The 27585-nt window shown below is 42.7% G+C and overlaps 1 protein-coding gene across 4 annotated transcripts in view; it reads left to right on the forward strand.

Moving 5' to 3' along the window:
- Positions 1-482: 482 nt before the first annotated feature.
- cadm2a (cell adhesion molecule 2a) overlaps positions 483-27585 on the forward strand; it is a 205999-nt gene continuing 178896 nt past the window's right edge. For all 4 annotated transcript variants that reach the window (XM_087178004.1, XM_087178005.1, XM_087178007.1 and 1 more), the window contains exon 1: positions 483-963. In XM_087178004.1, the coding sequence (XP_087034130.1) occupies positions 903-963 (61 nt within the window). In that variant the 5' untranslated portion in view covers positions 483-902. The remainder of the gene's footprint in view (positions 964-27585) is intronic.

Consider the following 27585-nt stretch of genomic DNA (forward strand, 5'->3'; position numbering starts at 1 on the left):
AGTGGCTGAATTAAAGAAATGACAACGGGCATCCACGACTTACAGATACCCATCTTCACTGCACCTCTCACTGCTGCACAATTCTGCCTCAATCTTCAAATTCTTTGTTTACAATGGATGTAAATGATCTGTTTTGCTCTGAGATAATAGCTTCCCACCTTTCCACAGGTTTTATTTTTGTGTGTGGATGAGCATAGACATAGGTACATACATCTCATATATATACACTTCACTTTAGGAATCCTCCAGACAAGCTTTATAGTATTTTAAAACTCAGAAAATCTCAAAATGACTTGAATTTAAACATTTTTTGCAGTGTGTCTCATACGGTGATTCCCCCCCCTCGTTTCTCCCCCACTTCGCTTAGCCTCGGGTCTTCGTGATTGGCTCACCTTTCATGTCCATCAAAACGGTGTGGGCGGGACTCAAACAATCCACTCGTGTTCCCTGCACTGTGAACTGTGCGCCACAGCAGACCAAGAGCTGGGGCAGGCAGTAGTTCAGCAGCGGCACTATCTACTGTGTTACCAGAGGACGACTGTTCTCACTCTCTGAGCCTGACTGCTGGTGTTCAGAGTCCCGTACAAACTGACCCTGTACCTTACCGCTGGTGCATCTCTGAGAAAAAATATCCAGACTGTTGTGTGTTTTTTTTTTTTGTTGTTTTTTTTTGAGGAGCGAGAGCATTTCCGTCCTCAAAAAGCATCACAGTCTACGGGGTCGCGAAGTCGGTTGTGTTAACCCCCTCTTTTTCTCCCAGGGACGCACAAAAGACGCACTCCCAAGTCCACCTGGATAGCTGACAAAGCCGTCCGGTCCGGTTCGAGGTTCAGTGGGGAGAGACGGTGAGGAGGAGAGAAATTAGCGCGGAAAGGCAAGAGCAGAGACGCGGAGAAGACAGGATGAATCTCAAGAATCATTTGATTTTCACCCTCTACACTATTTATGGGATTCTTCTGAAAGGTGAGCCATGGGACGGGTGGTGCGAACGTGCACGTGTGTTTGTGTGCGTTAGCTACGTGTACGTGTGTGTTTGTGTGTGCGCGCGTGCGTGTGTGTGTGTGTGTGTGTACGCGCGCATGTTGCAGGCCAGCAGCAGGGCAGGACGATCAAGGGGCAGAACGCGCGGTCACACGCGGGTCCTGGCGGAAAGATGTGGGGCTCTCTCTCTCTCTGTGTTGCCCTCTTTCTTTCTTCCTCTTTCTCTGTCTCTCACACACACACACACACACACTCATATTCGTGTGTGTCTGTGCCTGCGCAAGTGTGTACGTGCGCTGAATGTGCGTGCGTTTTGTCTGCAAACGTGCGTGATGTGAGGCAGCTCCAGAGAGAGAGCGTGTCCTGTAACATTCGGGGAATCACTCTGGTGTTAATGTTGAGGAATGGGGGGGGGTCCTGTTTTTACAATGGTGTGCTCAGGACACGACCCGAGCACGACTGTGAAGCCATAGGCAGCATGGTGAGTCTCCTGCATGTGTGCTCTTGTATCCTGTGCGTGAGTGGCAATGGGGGTGAAAAAAAAAAAAAAACATGAGCCCGCTAGGAAGACACACCTCACCGTGAAATAACCAGCCCCGCGGTTGTTTTTTTGACTCGCAGCACTTGGATGAGTCATAGAGACACTGGACGGGTTTTACGCACCGAACTGTTTGATGCTCGCTGATTACGGCAACTTTAGGAGCTGGTTGTAATGCGGGGCATTTCCACTCAAGTGTATTTTCTTCATTTCTTATGACGCGTGCTTTCTCTGTACAGGTGTGGCGTCTGTGGTTAGTGCGCACAGTCAGCGCCGGTGTGTTGTGTGCCCGCATCAGGTTTTAACGAAGGAACAGGTGCACAAGGCCTGATGGGAATGACAGGCTTCTGCTTTCCCATAAGTTTGTTTTCCGGTATTATATCAGTTAACATTAAGGTCGCTCTTCCTCTCAGATTAATCCGCATATATCCGATATGTATGACGCTGTACCAGTGGTTTCTGTGCTAACCGTCCAGTTTACAAGATGGAAATCAATTTGACGACGACTGAACTCAACTATCTGTGAACATAACTCTGATCTTCTGACTCGTTGTGATGATTATTTGATAAACAGCTCGCTGTGGTGTTAAGACGACGGAGGACCTGGCTGTAAACATGAGACTAAGGTGACTTTGGGGGTCAAGGTCACAGTGAAATGCGCTTCTGTGCGTTCCATAGGCTACGTTTAAGTAAAGCTGCAATAGATAAATAACAGTGAAACAGCCAAATGAAATGAAAAAGCCTTTGCCGAAGCAGTTCCAGCTTACACAGTTTTTTTTCTTTTAAGCTTTCATTTCTCATCTATCAGTAAATGTCAAAGTAACAGCAGAGGAGAGGCCAACATGGAAAAGACCTGTGAATCCTGTGGCTACAATCATTTGATGGGGCCCGAGTAGAGAATTCATGTCTGCTTAATTGTACCTCGAATTGGAATTTGGGTTTCATCAACAAAATTCTTGTTTTCATATAAGGCTCCTGTTTGTGAGGACACATACCACACTTCATGCACAAGCATCTTCAGCACTGTGTCTGCTGTGTTGAATGGTTTTTTAAAATATTTTTCTTCCAGACTAGTTCCACTTCTAATGAATCTGACACAAAATTGCACAAGTGCAAACCTGCCATATTTCTCTCTGGTTATTTCTCAATATGCTTAAGCACACTGTAGAAGTCTGGACACATCCAAGGACATATAACAGAATTTCTTTTCTTTTTTTTTTTTACCAGTCTATGTGCAGAGTTAAAGAGGGAACTCTTCTTCTTGAGTTTCTGGACTGGTACAGTCACACTGTTTATAACAGTGGCAGGAAGGGTGATGGATTTACTCCGAAACAACTGTCAGTCTAACAGCAGGGCCACATATGCCACACTGAGCTGCAGTCTTGTGATATGAAGTCCACTTCATCCCACTCAGATCATATCAAGGTGTATTTAAGGCATTGGGTAACACATTTTTTTTTTTTTAACATGAAAGATAAAATTAGCATCATCTTGACTTTAACTGCCGTTTCCCAACACGAGTAAATGAGAAATCCCGAATGAGAGATCATTTGCACTTGATTCCCTTGATCATTTGTTGTTGTCTCTTTGATGTGTGTGTGTGTGTGCATATGAGTGAGAGAGAGAGAGGGGAAGAGAGTGAAAGCAGTCCGTCCTTAATAACCAGACATGATTAAGGCCATCCTTGACTTAATGAATTGGTATGTAATGAGGTATCTTAGGGTATCTGGTCTATCTGACAGCTCATACTGCAGCGTTTATTGACGTTCCAGAGCCTTTCTTTTCCTCTTTACTCTTCCTAAGGGGCGGCACACTCATTATGACTGTGTGTTTGTGTATGTGTGTGTGTGTGTGTTTGCATATATTCCTGCAAATGTGTGACCTGCTTGTATAGCTTATGAAGAGACCCTAAGCAAAGACATAAGCATGCTGGTAAGAGCCCGGTGCATGTCACATGTGTGGCTCCTCACCCCACACACACACACACACACACACACACACATACACACACACACACACCAATCTCTTTCTCTTCCACTCTCCTCCTCACCCTGAAGAGGATAATGCTAGGCTGCTTGATTTGAACAGTCATCTCTTGGTGCAAGACCTATTATTGTATAGGTTCCACACAGCAGGCAGGTCAGCCTCCACCTGAATGAAGTCCGTCTAGCTGCAGCCACATCCGCACGCTCCGCAAATGACAGCTGTTTCAGCCCCTTTTGGCCCCGCGCCAGCTGGACTCAGAGATCCAGATCCACATCACTGTCGCTGACTGGACCTGCGCAATAGTGCGACCGCGGAAAGTGTTGTGATGGAGGTTGTTGTTTACCAACAGGCCGAGTTGTTAACATATTATCCGCTGTGTCTCATGTGCCCATGCCGAAGCCAGAGAAAACAGCCTGTTATGCAAATGGGCCTCTTACGTAAGAGCTTGTAGCCGAGCGGCAGGCGGCGAGGGGCGAGAGAGGCAGAGAGCGACAGAGGAAAAGAGGGAGATGTTCTCGAATAGAGGAGTTGATGTAAGAGTAATGTGGGAGGAGAGGTGTGGAGGAGGAATGTGCAGTCTTCTCAACTAAAGTGTGTGATGTGTGCACTGGTTGTTGTTTGCTGTTTGGATGTCTGTTTATCTCTGCTGCTCTGTCTGTTTCCTGTCGCTCTGCCCGCCTGGTAGTCTGCCTGTTTTGAACTCTGATCTTGCTAGCCTAAATACAAACCCCCGCCGAGGGATGTGTTTATCCCCGCAGTGAGTCTAAGCTGCTGAAGGCTGACCCTCCATCCCTCTGTACTTCCGTCCATTCCTCCCTCACTTTATCCTCCCATCCTGGTGTGGAGCTTTGTATCACAGCAGCGTGGGAAAGCTTCTGATAACAAGCGGCCTTGTGTGTGTGTGTTTGTGTGTTTGCAGAGCCACTGATTACACGGGAGAAACAAGATGTTCTCTCTTTCTTGCTCACTTCCACTCTCCCTCCTACTTCTGTGTGTTTGTAATGTATTCATTTCCATGGCTGGGCTTTGATGGGTAGAACATGTGAGGTGCTCTGTACCTTATACCAGTGCCATGAAGCTTCAATGCTGAAAAATCCTCTGTAGAGCAGCACTGGGTCAATGTGCATCACACAGACACTCAGACACTCAGACACACACACGCACACACACACACCGAGCTCCGCTGTGGATTCATTGCTGCTCTGCCAAGGGATTTCCCGTGATCAAAGCCAGTCTTTTGTTAGTCCAGGTGTTAAAAAAGTTAAAACAGAAAGGAGGAGGAGGCCGGAGGGGAACGTGGAAGGATTTGGAGCTTTCAAGCTCTCATGGCAGAGCAGAAATGCACCTCTCCAGAAGAGCTCCAGTAACACGGAACAGTGATCCTGCCACCTGTCCCGACTCTTTCTCATATCTGTAAACTTGTGCATTTGGAGCAGGTTTTGCTTGGGGGAATGTGCAGCTACGACAAGTTGAATTCAGACGCTCTGACGGTGTGTTTAGACACAGGGATAAAATGAGGCAGGAAGAGGGAGTTGGCCAGTCATTGTTATGCTTAATAAACACATAATCGCAGATGGCAGAGACTCAAAAACGCACCTAGCACCTAAAAGTTTTAAGCTGTATGCAAATGTCTCTGGAGTGCAGAGTGCCAACCAATAGCTCAGCTCCCAAACCAGCTTGTGGAAATCTCCTCGGCTTTTATGATCTTCCAGAATAGGATGCACCCACAGTGAACGACACAGAACAGACTGCAATGCCAGCCATTCCCTTAAAAAAAACAAACAAAAAAAAAAAACACCAGTAAAATTATATTATATACTCTTTGTTTGTCTTAATGGCAACTTCAGAAACATCTCAGATACAGAAAAACACCCCAGAAAACATCTGCCAGAAAGCCCAATGTTTAAATTACTGTATTTTCTCTTTGCTAAATATCCAAGAAAGCTACAGATGTAGTGAGAGGCAAGATCCAATCTGCCTGAATGTCTGAACACACCGATATGGAGACTATGTCTTCTGAGAATATGGCTTTACAATATGCCAGCTGCTGAGGTTTCTTACAGTAGATAACTTCCAGGTCTCCAGCTCGCTGCAGTGTGTGGGCACTGACATCAACTGAGCTTTAAAGCAGTCATTCAGCTCAATGGATTCTGTTGTATAAGGCTTTACTGATCCTGGCAACTGTCTCCTGAAAATAGAATAAATACTCCTGAGTAATTGGCTGTGTGATGGAAATGATGCACCATCATGGATGGTTGTATAAATCATTGCACATTTCAAGCAAACAAATAAAAAAAACAAAACAAAAAAAAAAACGTTTACAATTATGTTTTCAGGCTTAAATTGAAGAACATGTCACATTTCCAAGATAGTAATTTAATTCTAACAAATAGTATGTTATTTTAGCCAAAGTTATTATCTAATAGTCATATGTTGATGATGCTGTGAGCTAATGGCTTCCTGGTTACAGATACAGTACATGTCAACCACGTCTCTAATCCCCCCTTTTTTTCTTTTTTTTTTTTTGCTGAGAACCAATGTAGAATAAATGTAGATTTTTTATTTTGGCATCAAGGCTGCGTTTCATAACTCTTTGGCAAAGTGTAATTTAAAGCCAGCCCAGAGCGAGAGAAGGGAGAGATCAAATGCAGCCTCCCATGGAGAACGGTGAGACTACAAGCCCACAGGTGGATTCAGCTGCAGCAGCGGCAGACAGTGGGTTTACACCCTAAATAGACCTCGCAGTAGGGGAAAGAAGTACTTGCAAGCTCAGCTAACCTATCAGCTGATGGGGCTTTTTCTTCAAAGTTAACATGTAGCTATTTATGTGCACAAGTCAGAATATGAATTCATGTGCATTTAGTGTTGTGATAAGAGACTGCAAGTTGCCAGATGCTCAAACGCAGAAACAAATAAACTGCTCTTAATGTTGGAGGTTGCATAAGGCGTTCATTTTTCTGATGAGCTTGAACGATCAACTTTCTCTGCTCTGTGAACTATAGCATCGATTCGATATGATACATCATCCTCCTAAAGAGGCGGAGGGATTTTTAGGATTACCTCTTCAGTCAATTTATCTGGTGCGTCTTGATTGACAAGCAAGCTTCTGGGATGTTTGGCGTCTTTTGTTTGCATTAGACTTTAGCGATTAGATGTAATCTACCAATACAAATGGGACACAAGCGCACATACTGGCGAAGGCATGTTTATTGGGTGCGAGCGCGTCTGCCTGTGTGTACGCGTGCATGCATATGTGATGTCTGTATTAGCATTGAATTCCAAAGGATTAGCGAGTGGCTAATCTGAAGCTCCAGTCTTTGACAAGCCATGTGTCACTAATCTCAGACACTCCAGAATAAAGAGACACAGACACAATCACCTTTTTGGATTAAAACTCTCCACACAGAGGGGGTTGTAATCTTTCACTCAAACCGGGGAAAAAGTACAAGAAGGTTCAGAATGGAAGAAAAAAGGGAAAATAAAGAAAACACAAGACAGTGACATTACTTTCTCTCTCTCTAGCCAGCTCGCTTTCTCTCTCTCTCTCTCTCCCTCTCTGACACACACACACACACACACACACACACACACACACACGTGCTTGCAAATAAACAAACAAATGAAGTGGGTTGATTTAAAATGCACTTGCAGTTGAACCTGACATGCTCTACAGGTTCATGTATCGTTCCCCTCTCTTAACAACTCTTAGCCTAGATAATGTTCTTTTTATGTTATGTGCCCTTTCATCTGACAGCTCCTTTTCATACAATTCCCTGAGGGCCAGAGTCTGGAGACTTGGTAGTACATGTTACAGTAATCATTTTTCTTCAACAGAGATAAAGATATGGACGGCCGTGACTCCGCTGACTCCCTCAGCTCTCCTGCCCCAACTCTGATATTGTTTGGGGACTCTGTGTCTGTTCTTGACAGAAATGAATTCATCCAAAGCAAAGTAGTTGCCTGTTTTGTGTACAGAGATATTCTTACACACACAGCCATATTGTATGTGTACACCAAAAAAATATAAAAAATAATACAGACTCACGCACATACATATGCACACAAGGACCCGGCAGTGTAAAGACAAGAGCGGTGAGAAAACTGCAGACAAATGTTTTCACGGAGCGTGTTTGATCTGATAATGTGGACTAAACAGGGGATGAAGTTTGGAAAGTGTGGCATTTTTCTTATTTTGACTTTTCTGCTGCTGTTTTTTATGACCCAGATTCAGGGATATCTTTGTCTGTCCACATACACAGACATGTTTTTCAGTCAAAATTAGGGTTGACAGGAAGAATACATTCACAGGGAATATGTTGGAAAAAGGTTGGAAGCAGAGAAATTTCAGAATAGGGATAGGAGAGAAAGATACAACTGCTTTTCCCATGCTCTTAGATTTGGGGTTAACAAACCAAGAATTTTTCTGTTCTCATGAAATGAACCCATATCTGCAGAAAATCCCACAGGTGGTCCCCGAGTCACTATTCATATTTCTTCCAAATCACTGCTGCTACGCCATAATCCCCAAAATGACCTGCATCCCCTTTTTAATGACAGTGTTCAATTCCTCTTGATGGCTATTCTAATGGATACTCACACTTGTCCATTTCTCTTTGCTATAATTTTGTTTAAAGTCAGACTCAAAATGCAGCTAGGTTAGTGTATATGCTTCACCGTAATGCTCTGGTTCTGTAACGTCATGCAAAATGCTTAACTTGCTTAACTTGTACTTATACAACAACAATATGGAATTATGGCATGATACTAATTGAAAAGCAGGATTTTCTGCATCCACACATACACATCTATGCACTTGTTTTAGCATTATGGTCTCAGAGGAAGCCAAGAAGTAGCTAAAGCTAATTGAAATATAATTCCCTGAAGACACATGTTCATGTTAATTGACTTTCTGTGTGTGCCTGTGTTTGTGTGCGAGTGTGTGTGTGTGTGTGTGTGTGTGTGTGTGTGTTTTTTGTATTCATATTATCGCCAGAAGTCACTTTCTAGTCCCTTGTCTAATCATCGTTCCCGCACATCTTAATTCGGTCTTTGAAAGCTATTAGACACTCTTTTGCATGAGCACCATTTCTAAACACATCTAATGTAGTGAAATTATGCAGGTAGAATCCACTGATGTTGTCTGAAACTCGCTCCCTCCACTGTGGCTGCTGCACACGGTACATCCAAGCAAGTTTTTAGATTGGGAGCAAAAGGAGGATTACGCAATAGTGTGTGTGTGTGTGTGCCTGTGCGTGCGCGCAGGTTTCTGTGTGCGTGTGTGAAACTAGAGAGAACAAACATTATATTTAAAGGCTGTAATTAGATGATTGCTTTGAGAATACAGGTATTACATTTCATCCGACTGAAAAGGTTTCACACCATGAACCGATAACACCTGTGAACAGACACGCCCACGCAGCACCACACACACACACACACACACACGCACACACGCACACAGAAAGACAATATAACCATCAACATTAGATTCATATGTTTAGACGGTGCATGGTACAGAGGAGGATTCGATCTGAGCATCAGATTTGCAAACCGACTGACGTGAGGTGGACGTTCAGAAGAGGCTCCTTTAATGCACTCGGTATTTACTTCCTTGTTTGTGCAAATACAGGCATTCACTTGTGATGTTGGCTTTACCATTTTCATCCCTGCTGTCATACTGTCTGATGTCTTCCCTTCAATCAGGCTCATCTGGATCCCGTATGGATCCTGTTTCTGAGTATTCCAAAATCCTATATTGGTTCTAAGTTTGGAGTCTGGCCGCTGTCTGTGTAATGATTGCTCCAGGCCTGTTGTAGCGGGGAGGGAAGATGGAGTCAAGTGAGACAATTTATAACAGTTAAAAACCAAATGAACTGAGACCCTTGGCTTGGGTGAGTGAGCGGCAGCATACATAATGCGCCTTAGGGATTTCTTCTCCACACACACACACACACACACACACACACATATATAAACACACACTGTGCACAGCACAATGTGTCCAAGCTAGCAAACACATAGCACACAGAAAAACACAGCCCCCTCCACCATCTGTCTCAGTTTGCCACATTGCAAATCCATTCTATGCTACACAACATTATTGCCCCCCCCCCATCCTAAGTGGCACACACCCCTAAGCTTACTTCCACTATCCTACTCAGTGGAACGGTAACAATTTGCTACTGCATACACATCTTTGTTAAAGATGCTGTGGCATGTTTCCAGCTGGATTTTTAATACATATTTTCATGCTCCATTTGAATTTTTTTGTAAGTTGGTGTTTAGCATTGATGCTTTGAGATTTTACAAGCCTGTTTGCTTGTTCCTGCTGCTTAATGTGAGAATCTGTGTGACAAGATTTTTTTTTTGTTTTTCAACCGGTCCCTGTTGAACTGACACTGGACTTTTAATAATCCTGCCTCTTCAAGAATTATTAATTTTTGTATTTTGGCAGAAAGATTTAACACTTGCACTTGCACACTGCATGAATCTGGCAAGGGTTTGGCTCAGTGGTTTTATAGCTATCTCATCTGCAGTCCTAATCAAAAAGCTTCCCCAGTCCTGAACCTCCTGCTGAGGAAACAAAGAAGTTATTATGTTTTTAAATGGTCTCCAATTACGGGTAATTTCACCGTCTATCTTAAAGCTATTTGCTTTTCTCTCACTTTGCTCTGGTTGAGCAGAGCGAGCATTGTGCTTTGCAAAAACAAGTAGACAAGTTAGACATGCAGCAGATGCATTCTTTTGGAAAGCAGAATGGTCTTCCTTTCTTCGCACATCCTCTCTGTCTGTCTTCATCTCTTATCATTACAAATGGGAAACACGGTTAACTCAATTCCTCCTTTATCTTCCTCATTAGTGTTTGTCTCACAGTGCACTCAATTACTCAGTCCATCACTCTCCTATACCCACAAGTCAAAAGCTTCCACTGGCTGAACTGAGTCAAAATTCTTATAGTTAGACTCCAGTAAGACTCATTAGTGAGAAGAGAACGAGGCCAAAACTGTGCATTTGTGTTCTTGACGTGAACATTTTTCAATCCGTGATGTGAGGTATCGCAGCACTGTTTGTGTGCTTCAAAACTATGTCTTAAGGAGTATAGCCGAGTCATTTTTGCAGCCTAATGCTTCGGTTTGATGCTTACATAACTTTTACACCATGAGTCACAGCTTTACCACTATGGCATTTTCAATTTTTTTTTTTTTAATGTTAATCTCTGGCCCACCTGCGAGGTGAATTTAGCACAGCTGGATTAGTTTTGACAGATTGGATTTCAGTTGTAACCTTCGCTGTACGTTCTGGCTTTTGGCAGGAGTCATTTATTTTTGGATTGTATGACATTTCATTAATAACAGCTTTTTTTTTCTTTTTTTTCAGCAGGGAATTTATCAACATTATTGTTTTTAGAAAATTGTTATTGCTCCTGGTAGTATTCTTGTAAGAGCTCATATAATTTGGCCATTTTATAAGAGGAGCAAAAGGCTGTCTTTGCAAAAAAAAAAAAAACTGACCCGCAGGAAATGCAGAATGCAAAGGTCAAACAATTACAATCATGAATCATAAGCAAAGGGCTTTAGAAGTTTCTCTCACCCATTGCTTCCCTGTCTCACTCTGCAAATTCTTACGATGGCTGCAACTCCACACTAGTTTGCCAACATGCTAATGCTGCTGTATGTGTTTCCAGTTCAAATGGACCAGCTAATGCTAATCTGAGCTAATCCTCTGAGAAGCACCCTGAGAGCAACATTATCATGCTAGTCTGTAGTTGAGATGGAGAATGGACGAGTAAATGGTGAATGGAGACACTGGCATAGCAAGTATTAAATCGTAACAGCTGACACGCACAAATCCTCACACCAGTGGTCACCTTCCAACGCCCAGTCTCTCCATACACACACACACACACACACATACATAAATACCCACAGACACACACAATGCACACACACAGAGCTGCAGACATGAGCTTTTACTGGAGATACAGACCCAAAATCTGCAGGCACGACAGTAGTAATGAGACAGTGTTAACCACAGCTGCACTGAGCTGGTAAATGGTAGCCTGCTCTCCAGGACTAAGCGCTGACCCTAAGCCCCTTGTCGTAATGCGCTTGTCACCCTAATCCTGACCTTATTAAAAGTGAGCCTCTAACCAAAAAGAAGCCATATCCTCAGATTATAGTGGTTCCTCAATACAGCCGGTCCTAGCCCCGCCTCTTTGACGAGAGGTGACCTTCACACTTCTTAATCCTGGAGCCACCTTTCACCCCCATAGGCATATGATGGCAGAGCTGGAGTTGCATTTGAATTTCCACTGAAAAATGATGCCATTTGTTTAGAAAGAACTCCGGGGCAGAATCCATAAATAGTAAGCAATGGCAATATGAGATTTTCTGTTTAGATATGGATCATTTCTGTGCTCATCTATCGCAGTGCAATGTGATTCCCTGCATTACAGAGAGTATTGCTCCGTATCATATTGCACATGGCAGCAAGAAATAATTTGCGTGTAATATGAAATAATACGAAATTTTTTCTGTCAACAGTAGATTCACACTACTTGCACCACATGTTCGTATCCTCATGGCAAATATACTGTATGGTGATGACGATGTTTTTCTTATCTGAGATCTTTAATGGAAAGCCGTAGTTTTTGATGTATATTCCGGCGCTAGCCTTGAGGTCTGCTTATGTCCCACATAATAAAGATCTACTTGTAAGTAAAAAATGAAACTGATCAATGAAAAAGATAATGAGGAAATTGATTAATCGTAGTCTTACCCTGTTGTCTCGTCCACAGATGGCTCTGTCATGCTGTTGGACTTGGTGGAATACGCTGATTCCAGTGACTGTTATTCACTGTTTGGGTTTATTATGTCTGCAGAGAGATAATGCTGCATATATGGGTTTTTCCCTCTCATAGATTGAACATGTGACATTTAAAGCGGAGACATGATGCACAGTGAGGTGCTGTTTCAAACAGAAATGTAATTCTGTCATCTTTTAATGAGGGATAAAACCAGAGACTTCTCCTGAAACGTACTTGTGAAGCAAGTAAGTAGACATTTATTTTCTAATTTGTATCAAATTAGGCCTTTTAAAGTATGATGCTATACCAAACAGAAATACTGCTTGAGCTGCTTGCTGTGCTTTAATCCCGTTCCAACTTGATTAGCAAAATTAATAGCATAATCCCTAAAGTCTCAGCAGTTCTCCTGATATCCAGTGGATACTTGTCATTCAAAGGAGACCACTTCTGATGGAGGAGATAACAGGGAACAGAAAGGTAGCTGGGAGGGGGGGGGGACACAAGCAGACAAAGAGCAGAAAATGCACCAGGGGAAGGTGACGGGTTGTTTTGCGATGTTATGTGAGTATATGTTGTGCCTGTGGCTGGGCTGGGATCCTGAGTGACATGTTACTGGCCACTGCTGTGCCAACTTTCTCTTAAAGCCGCACTGTGATAAAATGAGATGAGACAGGGATGAGGGTAACAACAAAACACTGTGTATGTGTGTGTGTGTGTGTGTGTGTGTGTGTGTGTGTGTGAGTCATAAATGGGTTGAGGGTGAGGGGGATGAGAGAATTAGAGGGATGTTGGGGTAACAGGATGGATGTGGTGGAATAGAGGAATTCCACATCTGCTCCTGCTGCACCATTTACAGAAAGGAATTTGGAGCATAGACAGATTAACCCAGAGAAAAAAATGAAAGGAAGAATAAATAAATGAATGATACAAATGAAAAAGACGGTGTGGCAGAATAAAATAATAATAATAATAAATAAAAAAAAAAGCAAGAGCCAAAAAAAGAGCAACTATGCATGAGATATTCAGGAAATGAGCCTTGACACTGCTTCAATCTTGTGCACAAACACATACACTCACACACACCATCTCACAAATGCAAATGGTATACACAAGCTGTGTTTGAACCTTTTATTATGTATGTAGATACAATCGCAGAGATAAACAATAATGAAGAGGTGATGTTTCCGAAGGTCCATTTCATCTCACTGTTTGAAAAACATCCTGAATGCAATAAATTGTTGTTTCACATATTTGTTTTTTTTTTTCCCCTCCGAACATTTATTTTTTCAAGATAATTATGGGCGATGCATAATAATACACATATAGCATAAAAACAGCTTTTGATGCCAACATTTTCCATTTCTTTTTGCAAAACGTGCTGCCCGCCAGACGTCGAGGCGATTGGATTGTCCTCCAGATAGAAATGCAAATGGCTCAGTCAAAAGTAGTGTCTTTATCTGCATGTCTTCAGTCTGAAAAGGAAGCTGGGTTTTCATTCCTACTTGCTTCTCACTTTTTTTTTTCTTTTTTTTCTCTCGAGACATGTTTGTGTATCTTCCTCTTTATGTCTCTCCCTCCACACCTTCACGCTCTTTCCTCCCTATCTGGATGTTTCATTTCTCTCTCTTAGCCCCCGACATCTCACTCTCCAGCGTCACCCGGGGCTTTCATCTTGGCAGGGTGCTTCCTTTATGAGAATACTCCAATGGGCAGACAAGCGCCCTTGTCAGACACTATTCATTGCACTTGCATAGATATGAAAAGTGTTTTAACAAGCACCACTGAGTTTTGTGATGCGGCGGAAACTGCATAACAATGGCAATGCAGATCCTGTGACCAAATTAAAGACGCAGTGAAGTTTGGAGACAGTTATGTTGACGTCCTTGTCAGGAATTAAAGTTCAATGCAGTAGCCCCCAAATGTGGTGAGTATGTTTAGTTGACTTGTCCGTGGAGAATTTTGTCTTATAGGGATGCAGCTGAGAATTTAACCGAACCGGATACTGTCTCATATTTTCACAATTTCATCTCGTACATTTCATTTAGTGAAAAATATCTACTGAATCTTGGCAATTTCAACAATAACTCCCATTTTGGATTCAGACACAAAGGCAGGCACTGTATAATTAAGTATGTGACCAGTGCCTGAACTTAACTTCCTCTATGAAACCCGCACAGATTGTGGTATGGAAGCCCTCTCATAGAGTGGAGAAAGAGAGCGATTGAGGCACAGAAGCCGTTCATCCATCAGATGAATGGCTTTTAGATGCGACGCCTGGACAGAAACAACCAGTGGGACTTGATGACGTCCCCATGCAAAGTAAAGCGTCTCCCATCAGGTTCTTTTGGGAGGATTTATGCGTTTGCTGATAAATGCCGCTGCAGAGGATTTAAGATTGTTCTTCTGGTGGTTGAGGTTGGAATGAGGAGGTGCTGAAAGAGGTGTTTGGCCTGGTAGAAAGGGGGATACACAAAACAGAGGGATAAATGTAACCGAACCTCTTATTTATAACCTTTATATATGTTTTTTTGCATTGACTGTAACAAATCTGCAACCCAAGGAACCTGGGGAGCCTTAGACAGCACTTTTAAATCTTCTCTATAAATGTATTTATCTGGCTTCGAAGGCCTATATACATCGTTGTCTAATGTATGTTGAGCAGATAATCCTTCATCATTCATGCGTTGGTAATCTGAGTAAGCCTTGATAACATCATGAAGTGATCATTACTGACTAGCCCTTATTGCGCCTGGAGTGGTCATGTTCACAGCAAGTCTTCAAAAATATCAAATGGACACGAGTGAGGCCAAAATGCCACTTGACTGGTGTAAAGGTTCTGCTATATCATTATGTTGCTGCACTTCTATTTTGGTTCTCTGCCCTGGTCAAAATATGTGAAAGGAATTTGGGGAAACTCTATCCTTTAAAGCAGCTCGATCTTCTGCAGGCAGCTACAGCAGAGAAACTAAATGGCTTCAAATGAGGTGATGTCATCATAACAGAGTGTTGTACATCCACTGTATAATGATATAAGCCACAAGGATACTGTCTCTGAAAATATATAAAGCGCCTGCTTTATAGAGCATGACATATAATTTCCTCTCTTCAGAATGATTCCTACAGTGCTCTGTTTCCTTCAGAATACACCCAGGCTGCACTGATGAAACTGTTACACCACAAAGCTACATTCTTTTTGTTCCCTTCTGCGTCCTTTACTCTCTCTTTCTCCCTCTCTCCCTCTCCCTCTCTCTCTCTTTCTCTCTCTCTGTCTGCGGATGAAGTGAGACTTCAGTTTCATATCAGTGCTACGGCAATTCAGCTGCATAAAGGTTACGTGCATCCAAATGACAGTTAATGTGCAGCAGTCTGTGAGAGGGCTCAGATCATTTCTGACCTAAGCATTTCCGTGTCTTGTCCTGTATAATATGTAGTGTGTAGCATGTAAATTCCCCTAATTGAGTCAAGACCATGATCTGAGCTCCAATCATAATCTTAGATCATAGGACATATATCGGCTGTCTGTCTGTGTGCACATGTACAGAGATGGGAAAGAAAGCTTTCATGTATTTCTGTTTCAGCCATTGGAATATTTTGCAAAGGTTCATTATATAAAAGAACTTGGTATCTCAGTACAAATTCAAAGCTATTGTAAATCTGGTAAATGATTCCTTTAGTAATTGTGTCCGTCTTTAGCTCATTTAGCGTTGTTTGACAAGTATGAAATAGTGACTGAGCCGAGGCCCATTAAGACTACATGTTAACTTCCAAACCATTTTCAAGCTGCTGCTCTGGGCTACTAAAATCCTGATTTTTATAACCGTGACGTTGTCTGATAAAATCACCATACACATAAGTTAAAGACTAAGACTGCTGCGATTTTCAGCTACTGTATATTGGAAAATGATCGCTCAGGGAGGAAGTCAGCTGCAGTGCGGTCAGTTGTATGAAGGGCACAGAGAGGCATGTCTGCGGAGGGAAGGCCCGAGCTCCCGCTCGTGGGGCAATAGTGCTGACTCTTTTACGGAAGGTAGCTAATGTTTGTCCAAAAAGTCGCTATATTTGTCGCTAGTTGTTTTTTTGAAAATAAAAAAAAAGGTCATCAAAGGGGTCTGATAATCCAACACCCAGCCGACCAATGGTATAACTTCATCACTCAGTCACGTGGCATTCAGTCACAGACATGGGGCTGGCCTTGCTATTGTGTGAGGTTACTAACCTCGCTGTGAGTTATCTGGTTACATAAAAGAAGACATCATTGGGGTTAGAAGAAATGTGGATGTGACTTTGAATGCAGCCTGTTTGTAGAATTGATCTTAATTTGAGGAGTTAATGGATTTGACTTGGAACAGGATTTCCTGGGGGAGTGTGTTAGACAAAACCTATCGCACAACCTCCCAATCTGAGGGCTGCCCATCGATGAAAGCAGGAGTTGTTGGTGGTGGTGTTTGGTGGGCATGGCTGGGTTTGTGTCATAGCAACACAATACTGACATCTGGATACAGCAGCAAGGTGATTTGAGCAGAGCGGGCGTGGAGAAATTGAATTGGTTGTGTTGGAACACCAAAGGCATCTGACAGTGTAGAAAATCTATGAATACAGTCTTTGTGATTGAACTTTTGCTAACCTTTATTTGCCTTATAATTAAAAGTTACCCATAGACAGATAATCGCTTGTATGAAATTAAAATAAATTGTGTGCTGGAGTCAAAACTCAGGTGTTATTCTGACTTCTTGAAATGTTATGGAAAGCTTTAAAATAACACCCAGTCCTATCATCAAGCAGCGAAGGCCACTTAATGGTTAAAAAAGCACATTATACAGGGAAGGACACTGCACCGAACAGAAAATGAACCAACTCTTAACAGCCATGTTAATTTGAATTTTAACAAGGCTTGGTCACAGGTTCTGTGGAGTTTTTTTTTTCCCGCTTGTGTTAATTAAATCTGCAGGATGTGTTTGCCAGAACAAAAATTTCAGGCGGAGGAAAAAAAAAAAGAAAAGAAAAAAAAAGATGTCAGTATTTTCCACTTTGAGTTGTATTAGGATGAAAACGATGCCATTATTTCAACTCGGTGGCACTTAGCAGACTATTGTGTGGCTCACTGGACTCCATGCCACAGGTGACACAGACACTGTTAATGCAATGAGACTGCATGAAACTTTCATGATGGACAATGACAGTATTTTAAGCTACTGAACAGCCGCAAAAAAATGGTGCACCCTTCAAACTTTCTCTCTCTCTCTCTCTCTCTCTCTCTCTCTCTCTCTCTCTCTCTCTCTCTCTCTCTCTCTCTCTCTCTGTATGTGTGTCTGTTTGCCTTTTCCTCTGTCTCCTGGAGGGGAAACATGACTTGTTTACAGTGTCTGTAGTGACAAATAAATGAAATCACGTTTCCCATCAGTCAGTGGGCTAATTGAGGCTAGCTCTTCCATTACCTGTCTGCTCACATCTTCTTTGTAGGGAGCCAGACTAGATCAATGCTTAGCCACAGTCGGATACTTGGGCGCATACACACGCGCACCCCTTCCTCACGCACTCGCACACACATTTGTGCGCAGTTCAAAGTATATGTGACTTGGAGGTGCAGTCATTTTTGCATCATTTTCTTTGTTCCGTACTGAAAACACAGCTTTATATTACCCGAAAATATTTCAACCAAAGTTTTTTTTTTTTTTTTTTTTTTCTTTATGCACGAATGTTTGCTTGTGATCCAAATGGAAAAGAAAAATGCTTTCACTGTTGCGTCGGGCTCAGAGAGAGGCGGTGATACAATCAAAGATAATACTTTCACTGCTCTGAATGTATGTTTTAGAGAGTGAGAGAGAGAGTTGAGCTGCTCTTCCTCCATCTTTTGTGTTACAAGGAGGAATCTGGGCTGTTCCCACAGTCTTCGCAAATCTTGCCTTCCCAAATCCCTTTCTCGGTAATTCTGTTGTCCTGCCAACGGTGAGTGAAAGCGCAGAAGTGCATTATGGACTGGTCATGCATGAGTAACAAGGGGCCCCCTCTGAATCTCTCTCTCTCTCTCTCTCTCTCTCTCTCTCTCTCTCTCTCTCTCTCTCTCTCTCTCTCTGTCTCTCTCTCTCTCTCTCTGTATTTTCTCTTTTTCTCTGCCCTGTAGAAGGGAAACCTAGTTATTATGCACTGGCCCTAAGTGGCCCTCTGCTCTTCAGTTATCGCACATGCACGCTCACACCTACTCACCAGTGAACAGAAAAACAAACAAACAAACACCTCAGTATTCATTAGAAACTTTTCCTTCCACCCTTCACTGTAATTAACCCACTCGCACCACCGCTTCTTACATCTTTCTCCCCACCTGTCCCCGGCCTAAATTTCCACCCATGAGTTCATCTGTAACAGTGAGGCAGTGACAGTAAAACTCACCTGGTCTCATATGGCAACAGGCTCTTTCACTGCGGACAAAACAAGTCAAGCCGAGACGCACCTGACTGTGCGACAATCTCCCACACGCCCAGAAAGAGATCATTTCGCTTGTTGGATGAGGCAGCAGTTTCATATTCAGTGTTGCGAGGATTATGGTGATACATTAGTCCAATCTGTGTTGATCTAGGAAAGCAGGAGATGAGCAGCCCGTATGTCAGATTGTCATTTGGATTGGTTTGGGTTTTTATCACGTCTGCTTTGGTCCAGTGTGTGTGTGTGTGTGTGTGTGTGTGTGTGTGTGTGTGTGTGTGTGTGTGTGTGTGTTGGCGAAGCTTTGAAAAGCTGCACGGTTTGGTATTCAATACATCGCTTGTGCCATTGCACGCAACTTATTCGGCATTATTCGTGTCATGTCATGACAGTGCACGTGGGACACACAGTCCCACGTGCACTGTCAGCTACCGGTGTCTCTCTGATCTCAGCCCATGTCAGTGTCTCAGGCACATGCAGGTCAGATCTAATCAGTGTAGCTCTCACACACACACACACACACACACACACACATGGGTGCACACCTTTAACCAAGTCATGTGTAAGGTGCATTTGCTGATGTTGCATGCCCCCCCCTGTGTGTGTGTGTTTGTATGTGTGTGTGTGTGTGTATGCGCGCGCTCGCATGTGTGCAAGCACTCAGACATGCTGTCATTTTCCCTTGCTACAGGCACAGTTGTGGTTTGGAGGCCGGTATTGTTTGGCTTTCTTTTAGTCACATTCTATTTTTGTTGTGCCTCAAATGCAGCATGACTCTTAGCCTACGGCACAGTATAGTGCAAAGTAACAGAATGCCAGCGCGCAGGATTTGTGTTATGTCTTTGTTTATATTTGTTCATGTGTCTGTGTCTCAAATCAATGAAAAACCCACTGTTGCACATGATGTGTAAATGAATGATTCAGTACCAGCAAAAATCTAATGGATCTATCTTGGCTCCTCTCTCTGTCTGTGTGTGCAGGAGTGTTTGCTTATGTGTCCTGATGATGCAGAAACTGCCAGTGAATGGTTAAATAATGACCAGTAGTGACAGTGACAGAAGCTTTGAGGCTCTAGATTTTTATTTTTTCTTTTCTCTTTTTTCTCAGCCTCTCAGCATGCAGCCAGCCAGAGCTGAAATGGCTCTGCAGGGTCAGCTTTGGCCCTCTGACAGGCTGACGAAGCGAGCGCTGTCTGTCAGGGGCCAGGCCTATTAAATGATCAGAGACTGCGTTCCCCTGACGCCGCTCTGGCTGAGAGGCCTCAACTCCCTCCTGGAGGCTGGCCCAGAGGTGTGTGTTTGTGTGCACACATGCATGAAAAATGTATGTTTGAGCATGTTCGACTTCATTTTCGGTTGCTTTTTGAAGCGCGCTTGTGTTCTATAAAGACCCCTTTTCATTCAGATAATTCAGTAAATTAAATGATATCAAACACCATCTTCCATGCATACTTATCCTAAATGTATGTCGGAGAGAAGCAGCTAGAGCAGACACATCTGAGTGTGTGTGGGCTTAGCCCACAGGGTGTTGTGCTGTATCTAGTGCAATAGCCCAGAAGCTAGATTTATTCCTACAGAACCATTTCGAGCAGGCATTGCTGTGTAAATTTGTTAAAATGCTGGGTAGCTGAGAGACACAATAAATTCAGACCTGTGAATACTCTGTTCCTGTCACTGCTGGTCATTATTTGAACGTTTGCCAACTGTTGCCTATCAGCAGCTACGAAGGCATGTAGATACACAGGCACAGCCCGACATAAAGACACATACAAGTTGCTGTTGCCGGCAAGCCCTTGTTATGTGGCAGAGAGCAGCATTGTACGTAAGCGTTTGCTTTTACACTGTTCCTTCTTTACAGTGCTCTATAGCCACTGCTATTGACAGAACTTAAATAAACTGCTGTGAGTTCACGGGTTCTAAAAGTGTGACTGTGGCAGCATGGTTCTGAATACATTTCACGTTTTTTCACATCTGTAAACATCATAGAATTTGAGTTTTTATGGTTTAGGGTCTCTAGATAATTCATCACCACGCGTATTTATCAAGGTTTCTGAAGTTCAAATAAGGTTTTTGCTAAATTACAGCCACCCTGTTAGCATTGTTATTTCAAACTCTAGTTTCTGTGATGCCGTCATAGTGTGGAAAACCAAAGGAGGCCACAAGTCAGTAATTTTCCCTTTTTTATTGATCAAAACCTCTCCCAACGCCTTGTTCTCTACTCCCTTTCTGTCTTTGTTTTGTTTTCACCCACTCTGTGTCTTTGTGGTTGGAAACCATGAGTTGCATATGGCAGACAGAGAACTCCAGAGTTCATTAGAAAACCATCTCTAATAAAACTGCATAATGCCATCTCAGTCTCATTGTGTCGGTTTGGATCTTAGGGTGTTTGTTCTGTCTCTGTCACTCTGTCTCTATGCATTTAGTAAGGATTTTAAATAATGAATTTACTAGCTTTCTAAAGTAAGACTGGATTGTAAGATGTGAAGACTCGCATGCTAATTGGCTGCATGTTTTCTTCTACCTCCTGTGGTTCAGGAAGTAGAGCGGGTCGTCCATTAATCACATAGTTGGCGGTTTGATCCCAGATCCCAGTGTCTTTGGGCATAACACTGAACCCTGGATTTCTTGCGATGGCAAGGCAGGCATCTTGCAGGGTAGTTCACTGCGTTCACTGAGCGTGTGCGTGAATGAGAGACAAAATGCTACCTACTTTGGATAAAAGGGTTCCCTAAATGCACTCTATTTACCATTAACTTAATGAAAAAAAATATTGAGAAATAAAACATAACAGTATTTGCATGTATTACATATTTACATTGCATGACATTAGCAAAAGTGCACAAAATTACTATTGCAATTATCGAAATTGGAAAATGAAATTGCTTGTTTTATGAAAGTAAAATCACTCCTAGTACTTTGTGTGTGTGTATGTGTATACATTCATTGTGCATGCTCATGCTTTAGAGTGTCATTAATCAAGTGGAGTATTATTGTTTTCAGCATCTTGCCCAAGTCTACACATTACCATTTTAATGACATTACTCTCCTATTAATCTGCTTACCACACAGCCACTGGTGCAACTTATAAAACTATCAAAGAAGTACTTTGTGGGGAAAAAAAAGAAAAAAGAAGACTATAAAGAGAAAGGGAACAGTAATTAAAAAACCGCTCTAATGAAAGAAAACTCATAAACAAGAAATAGGGGTAAAAGAATGGAAAAAGTGCATATGCTGCAGTCTTGAATTAGATGTGTGACAAATAAATGGATGCTCTATACAGCACAGAAACACTGAGTGTGTGGCAATACAAAGTCATGCTCAATGCCTCCAGCTATGCCTGCTATAATTGTATAATTGTAACTTTGTGCATTCCCTAGAGCCTAATCAGATAACTAAATTAAAGCTGCAATTAACATCTCACAGTCTAGATTTAGGAGCTTGGGAAATGGATTTTAATGTCCGTTTAAAAAGTGTGCAATATTTTCTCCGCTTTTTTCGAGCATCCAAGGGTGAAGTGAAGCTGAAGTCGCTCATCACTTGGACGCTCTCTAAGATTTTTTTTCTTCACCAAATGATGAGCTGATTAACCTTGGTCGCAAGGTCTAATGAATCTGTGAAATTCATTTACATGGGGGTGTAGGAGGAGGACTTGCGGGCATCTACAGTTATGAAGGGCAAGTAGGGCCCATGGGCTGCACTTGGCCCCTCCACCTCTTAAAACTTGGCCCTTTATCTCAGCTTTCAACATGGCATAAAAAGTTTTTTGCTTGTTGAACATGAAAAGAATCGGCTATTAACTTCATATATAGTGTAGATATATCCTATTCATTTATGCATGCCTTAGTATATACAATGGAATGTATAACCACAGGGCTTCAGTCTAGCCAATTAGAAATAACGTGAACAGGTGTTACAAGAGGGGACTGCAAGAAAAGGCTGCCTTAGGGGTAAAAGACAGTCACCCACTCTCAATGTTAAGATGTGTGTATGTGTGTGTGTGTGTGTGTGTGTGTGTGTGTGTGTGTGTGTGTGTGTGTGTGTGTGTGTGTGTGGAATACAAAGATAGCTGGCTGAGTGATTCCCTGGCTGTAACACGGCGCTTAAAGGAGACAATGGCGGCTCCAAGCTTTGTTGTTCCTCAACGACAACGTCATGATTTGGGTTTGGAAAAATGTGCGCTGAGCTTAACCAACCACAGGTTTGTTAAAAGGCTTAAAAAGGTGCTGAAGAGACTCACAGGTGACCAAATATGCAGGTGTACATGATCAACGTGGTTGTGGTGTGTCACATTTACAGACATGGTTGTTGCATCCAGTGGATTTTCAGTCGTTATTCTGTTGTTTCAAATAGAATCCAATATTGAATATGGTCCTATCGTGTGAATAGCACAAGCTCACTATCATGAAATATTTTGCACCTTAACACCGTCAGACTTTACATTCACTTGTGTGCTCACGGGTTGTGTATTCATCTCGAGCCAAACACCGCACCTCATGCAGTTCGAATAATGATGTTTCGCTGTTTTTGTGTTGGTGATTTGCATGCATGTGTTGGGCTTCATTTATTTTTATCTCCTGTCGCTCTCATTACCTCTTATTGTGGCACCTTCTTCTCTTCACTTCCCTCCCAGGAACACACGGTACACACTACCGTGTCTCTTTGCATCGGGCCTTCTATAACTGGTCGCCTTTAGTGAGATGCACTTACCCCGCTGTTTTGCTTTTTGTAAATTGCTCTAGAGTATGGATGCTCGGATTAGATCTTTTAATCCCTATTAAATTATTGATTTAATGTGCAAAGAATTGGTCATTCCAGTGCTGATCTGGTTTTCAAATGTTTTTCTTAACCAAAACCTCTTGTATTAGAAGCCCTGTTCAGTCCACCTCTTCTGTATCATGTTGAAGAAAGGTTACCCATGTTAAAGCTTAATCAATGTATTATGTATAAATAAGTTCCTCTACGAAACTTATAGTCAAGGGCTAGTCATAACATTACAGATGAAAGCCTTCATCGCTGCTGTAACCAGGTATCCCTGCCCGACAGCAGAGAGTTATCATGACCAAAACATGAAGGCTTAGTGAAATGGTAGAACAATGGTGATATACATTGTCTGAACTAGTCAGTACTGGAATGAATGACTTCCTGTGTCTGGTGATGCGAGAATGTGACGTTGCGCGCACAGTGTGTTATTCTTACTCCATGTAGATATCACAGTGATAGTTTAAGGGAGTGTAATGCTGGAAACCTGGGAGATATGAGCCTCTGAATTTCTTCATTTGCTTCCTCAACAGCGCAGTGGGACTCCAAATGAATATTTATTTAAATGCTCGCCTGTTGTAGTTTTCTGATAAGGAAATTTAAGGACAAACCAGCTGAGTCATGTGTACTTAATATTGGCCAATTCTGATTGGAAACAATCAGTATATGCATTTTTAGCCAAAGGTCCAAAATGTAACTTGAACATTCTGTGGCAAGCTGTCATTGAATACACTCGATGCTAACACAGTTCTTTCATAAAGGGGATATGAAGAAAAAAAAAAAAAAAAAATCCGACCTATCATTAGCTCAATCTCCATATTGGTGGAGTCTGCTAGTGTCTAGTCAGGTTAAATCTGTCTCAATATAGACATGGATATTAAATGTAATTTCTGCTGCAAGATTGTGTCAGGTGGGGCGTCGTGTAGCGTAGTGGTTTAAGCAGGCGCCCCATGTGTAGAGGCTACAGTCCTCGCTGCAGTTGGCCCCGGTTCGAATCCCGCATCGGACGGCCTTTCACTGCATGTCATTCCCCCTCTCTCTGCCTCCCCATTTCCTGTCACTCTCCACTGTGCTGTCCATTAAAGGCATAAAAGCCCAAAAAAAATATACTTTAAAAAAGATTGTGTCAGGTAATGAGAGAAGCAGAAAGGATGTGGCAGTGAAAAGATGAATGGCTGACATCGGTTCAGAAAACATCATACGCAATAGAGATGTCAGGCTATTATGAAAAGTGCCTGCTTCCCGTTTGTTTTGGCTGACTTCACCAGAAAAACCGAGAGGAAGTGGCACGACCTGCTGTCCTGCCTTCTGAGTCCGAGTCGCCAGAAATGTACTGCAACCAGTCTGCGTTGGACTCCTCCCTTCCTCTCACTCACTCTTTTCCGCTCTTTCACTCCGTCTCTTTATTTTCTCAGCAAATTTGTGCACGTGTCAGTTTTGATATATGCATCGATGCTCTGGCTGGAAGAGGATTCTTGTAAGTTGCATCCTGGCAGCCCAAATGTGCTGTCCAAGAAAAGGTCTTATTGGCTTATCGTGTGCTGAGAAGACCCATTCACATAATCCTTAAGCAGCTAGAATCCAGAACATCCATCCCTGTCAGCTATTGTTCTGTTCAGGAAAACCGATAGTGTGTGTGTGTGTGTGTGCGCGTGTTTGCCTGAAAGCATGGCACATGCATATAAACGATGCTGCCTACCCGTCCATGCTTTCATGTATCATTTTGTCTTGTCAAACTCCTCTGTCTGACTGTGCTGCAAATGTGTGCGTATGTGTAAGTTTGTGTCTCTACGTCACTAGGAAAAGAATAGTGGTGCTTTGAAACACGGAAATGTGTCTTTTTTTTTTTTTAGGTGGTAGCAAGAGGAAGAGAAACTTAACATAGTTCTCCAGTCGTTGTATTGCAAAAAATGAACTAAGAGAAGACTGATCCCATTGTTGTCAGTAATCCAACTATTTCCATTTCAAAAGCAGAGCTAAGTGGCTGTGATGGACACAAAAGCGGCCCATTACTACTGTCATTTTGTGCCTGGTGGATCACAGGACCATGTTCACCATGGGATGTTTGTGTAGTCAAGGTCCAAACTTCACATGGCATGCTATATAAAGTTGTGAACCCTTAATTGGGAATTAGCGCAGCCCATGACGACTGACCAACATTGTTGTCGTCGGGGTAAAAAGCGTGCGCAGTTGCGGTTCTCAGTTTGTGTGTCTTTTGTGTGTGGGAGTGTGGTGTTGGGGGAGGGAGGAGGATGGTGGTGGTGGTGGTGGTGGGGGGGTGTTCCCCTGGCAACCTGACCAGGGTCAGCATGTCACGCTGTTTCACTGGCTGAGTGTGCTGCCATATGCAAATGAGGCCTGTGCCAGCCTTCCAACATTAGCATTAATGAGCATTTGCATAATATCAACTTTTGCTGGTGGAAAAATAGGGCATGAGAGAGAATAGGCAGAAAGAACAAAATTCTTTTACACAAAAAAAAAAAAAGATTAAAAAAAGCAGTAAGCGGTAGCCTTACCTTCTTTCCTGCCAACACATTAACAGACAAACGGTCACTCATACAAAAGAAAGTGTCTGTGGTCTCTGGCAGGGCTGAGTGTGCTCTCTGTCTTAATGATGTTGAGGCACGCTAACTGTCATGGCTGACATGGTGTGCAAAAAAAGGAGCAAAAATCTTTGTTTCAGTGTCAAGTACATAGACATATTAGTGTTGAAGAAATGAAATCATAAAATATGTCTTCTGTGTGTGTGTGTGTGCGTGTGCATGTGTGTGTGTGTGTGTGTGTGTGTTGTTGTGTGTGCTGCGCATAACATGGAATTCTCCAATCAGCCTTCGAGAAACCACGCCATTCTCCAGAGATCAAAGAGCCTACCTCTAACTAGCTTGCTGGTGGATCAGGTGTTGAGATTCCAGCATGCACCTCTCTCTTTATCTGTGGATTGAGCCCTCTCTCTGTCTCTGTCTCTGTCTCTCTCTCTCTCTCTCTCTCTCTCTCTCTCTCTCTCTCTCTCTCTCTCTCTGTCTTGCACTATAGCAGCCTGTTTTTGCCTCGACTGCTTCGAGGGACAAAACGGACAGTCAACTGAAAGCGAAAGTAATGTCAGATAAACAAACTACATTTTCTGCTTTTGCTCATTAATTCCTCTTTATCTCTGCCTTTATGAGTCTACGACTGTGAGTTGTGGTAAACAGAAAAATAAAAGCTTACTTTAAAAAAAAAAAAAAGAAAAATAGGCCTATTATAAAATTATTATTTTTTTGGTAGAAGTGAAATGTATTGCAGCATAGCAGCCGTACTTTGCAAAACCAAATGGGACTATCAATATATATGTTTGTGAGTGAGTGTGTGTATACAAGCCAACTCTGAGGAAGCCTGTTAGGCACAGATAAATGTCTGAAGCTCTCTGGGGTTTGCTTTTAGTTTGCCGAGTGTAGTTTTTCACAGTGATTGGATATCGACAGAGGCATCATGCTCTGGGCCATAAGGATACCATACACACTTTCACATTCACACACATGGACAGATGTGCACACAAACACACTCACACACACACGCACACACACACACACACACACACACACAGAAAATAGATAATGCATGGATGTAAGCATATTTAAAGATCATCAGGTCTACAAAGCTGCTGAGGTCAGGATTAATATGGTTAAACTTAAAATACGTTTTTGCAAATGTACCAAAAACCCTGGAAGGAATAACCAATGGTAATCTTCATCTGTTCGTACCTCACTGCCTTACTTTCCCTCCTCTCCTCACTCACTCACTCACTCACTGACTGTTATGCACACTGAGGGGGAGGGTGCTTGTCCATATTCAGCACTTTTGATTTTAAATCCCTTTTTGCTGCCTGCTGCTAAAAGCCGTTCCCCTGAAGGTGCCACAGGGAGGAACCGGCAACAAGCAACAACCATCTTTTCCTTCCACTTACCGACTTCTTCACCTCCCATTTCTTTGTCTTCCTGCTGCTTCTTCTGCTTCTCCTCCTCCTTCGCTCTTGCTCATCCTTTTCCGTTCTCTCCCCTGTCTCCCCCTTCGTGCGGAACAACTGCCTGCTGCGAATGCTTATGCAACAGCCCCTGCTGTGC

This window comes from Seriola lalandi, unplaced genomic scaffold, assembly GCF_002814215.2.
Source record: "Seriola lalandi dorsalis isolate HSWRI2012SDOR001 ecotype SW California unplaced genomic scaffold, Sedor1 jcf7180002054672, whole genome shotgun sequence".
Lineage (NCBI taxonomy): Eukaryota > Metazoa > Chordata > Actinopteri > Carangiformes > Carangidae > Seriola > Seriola lalandi.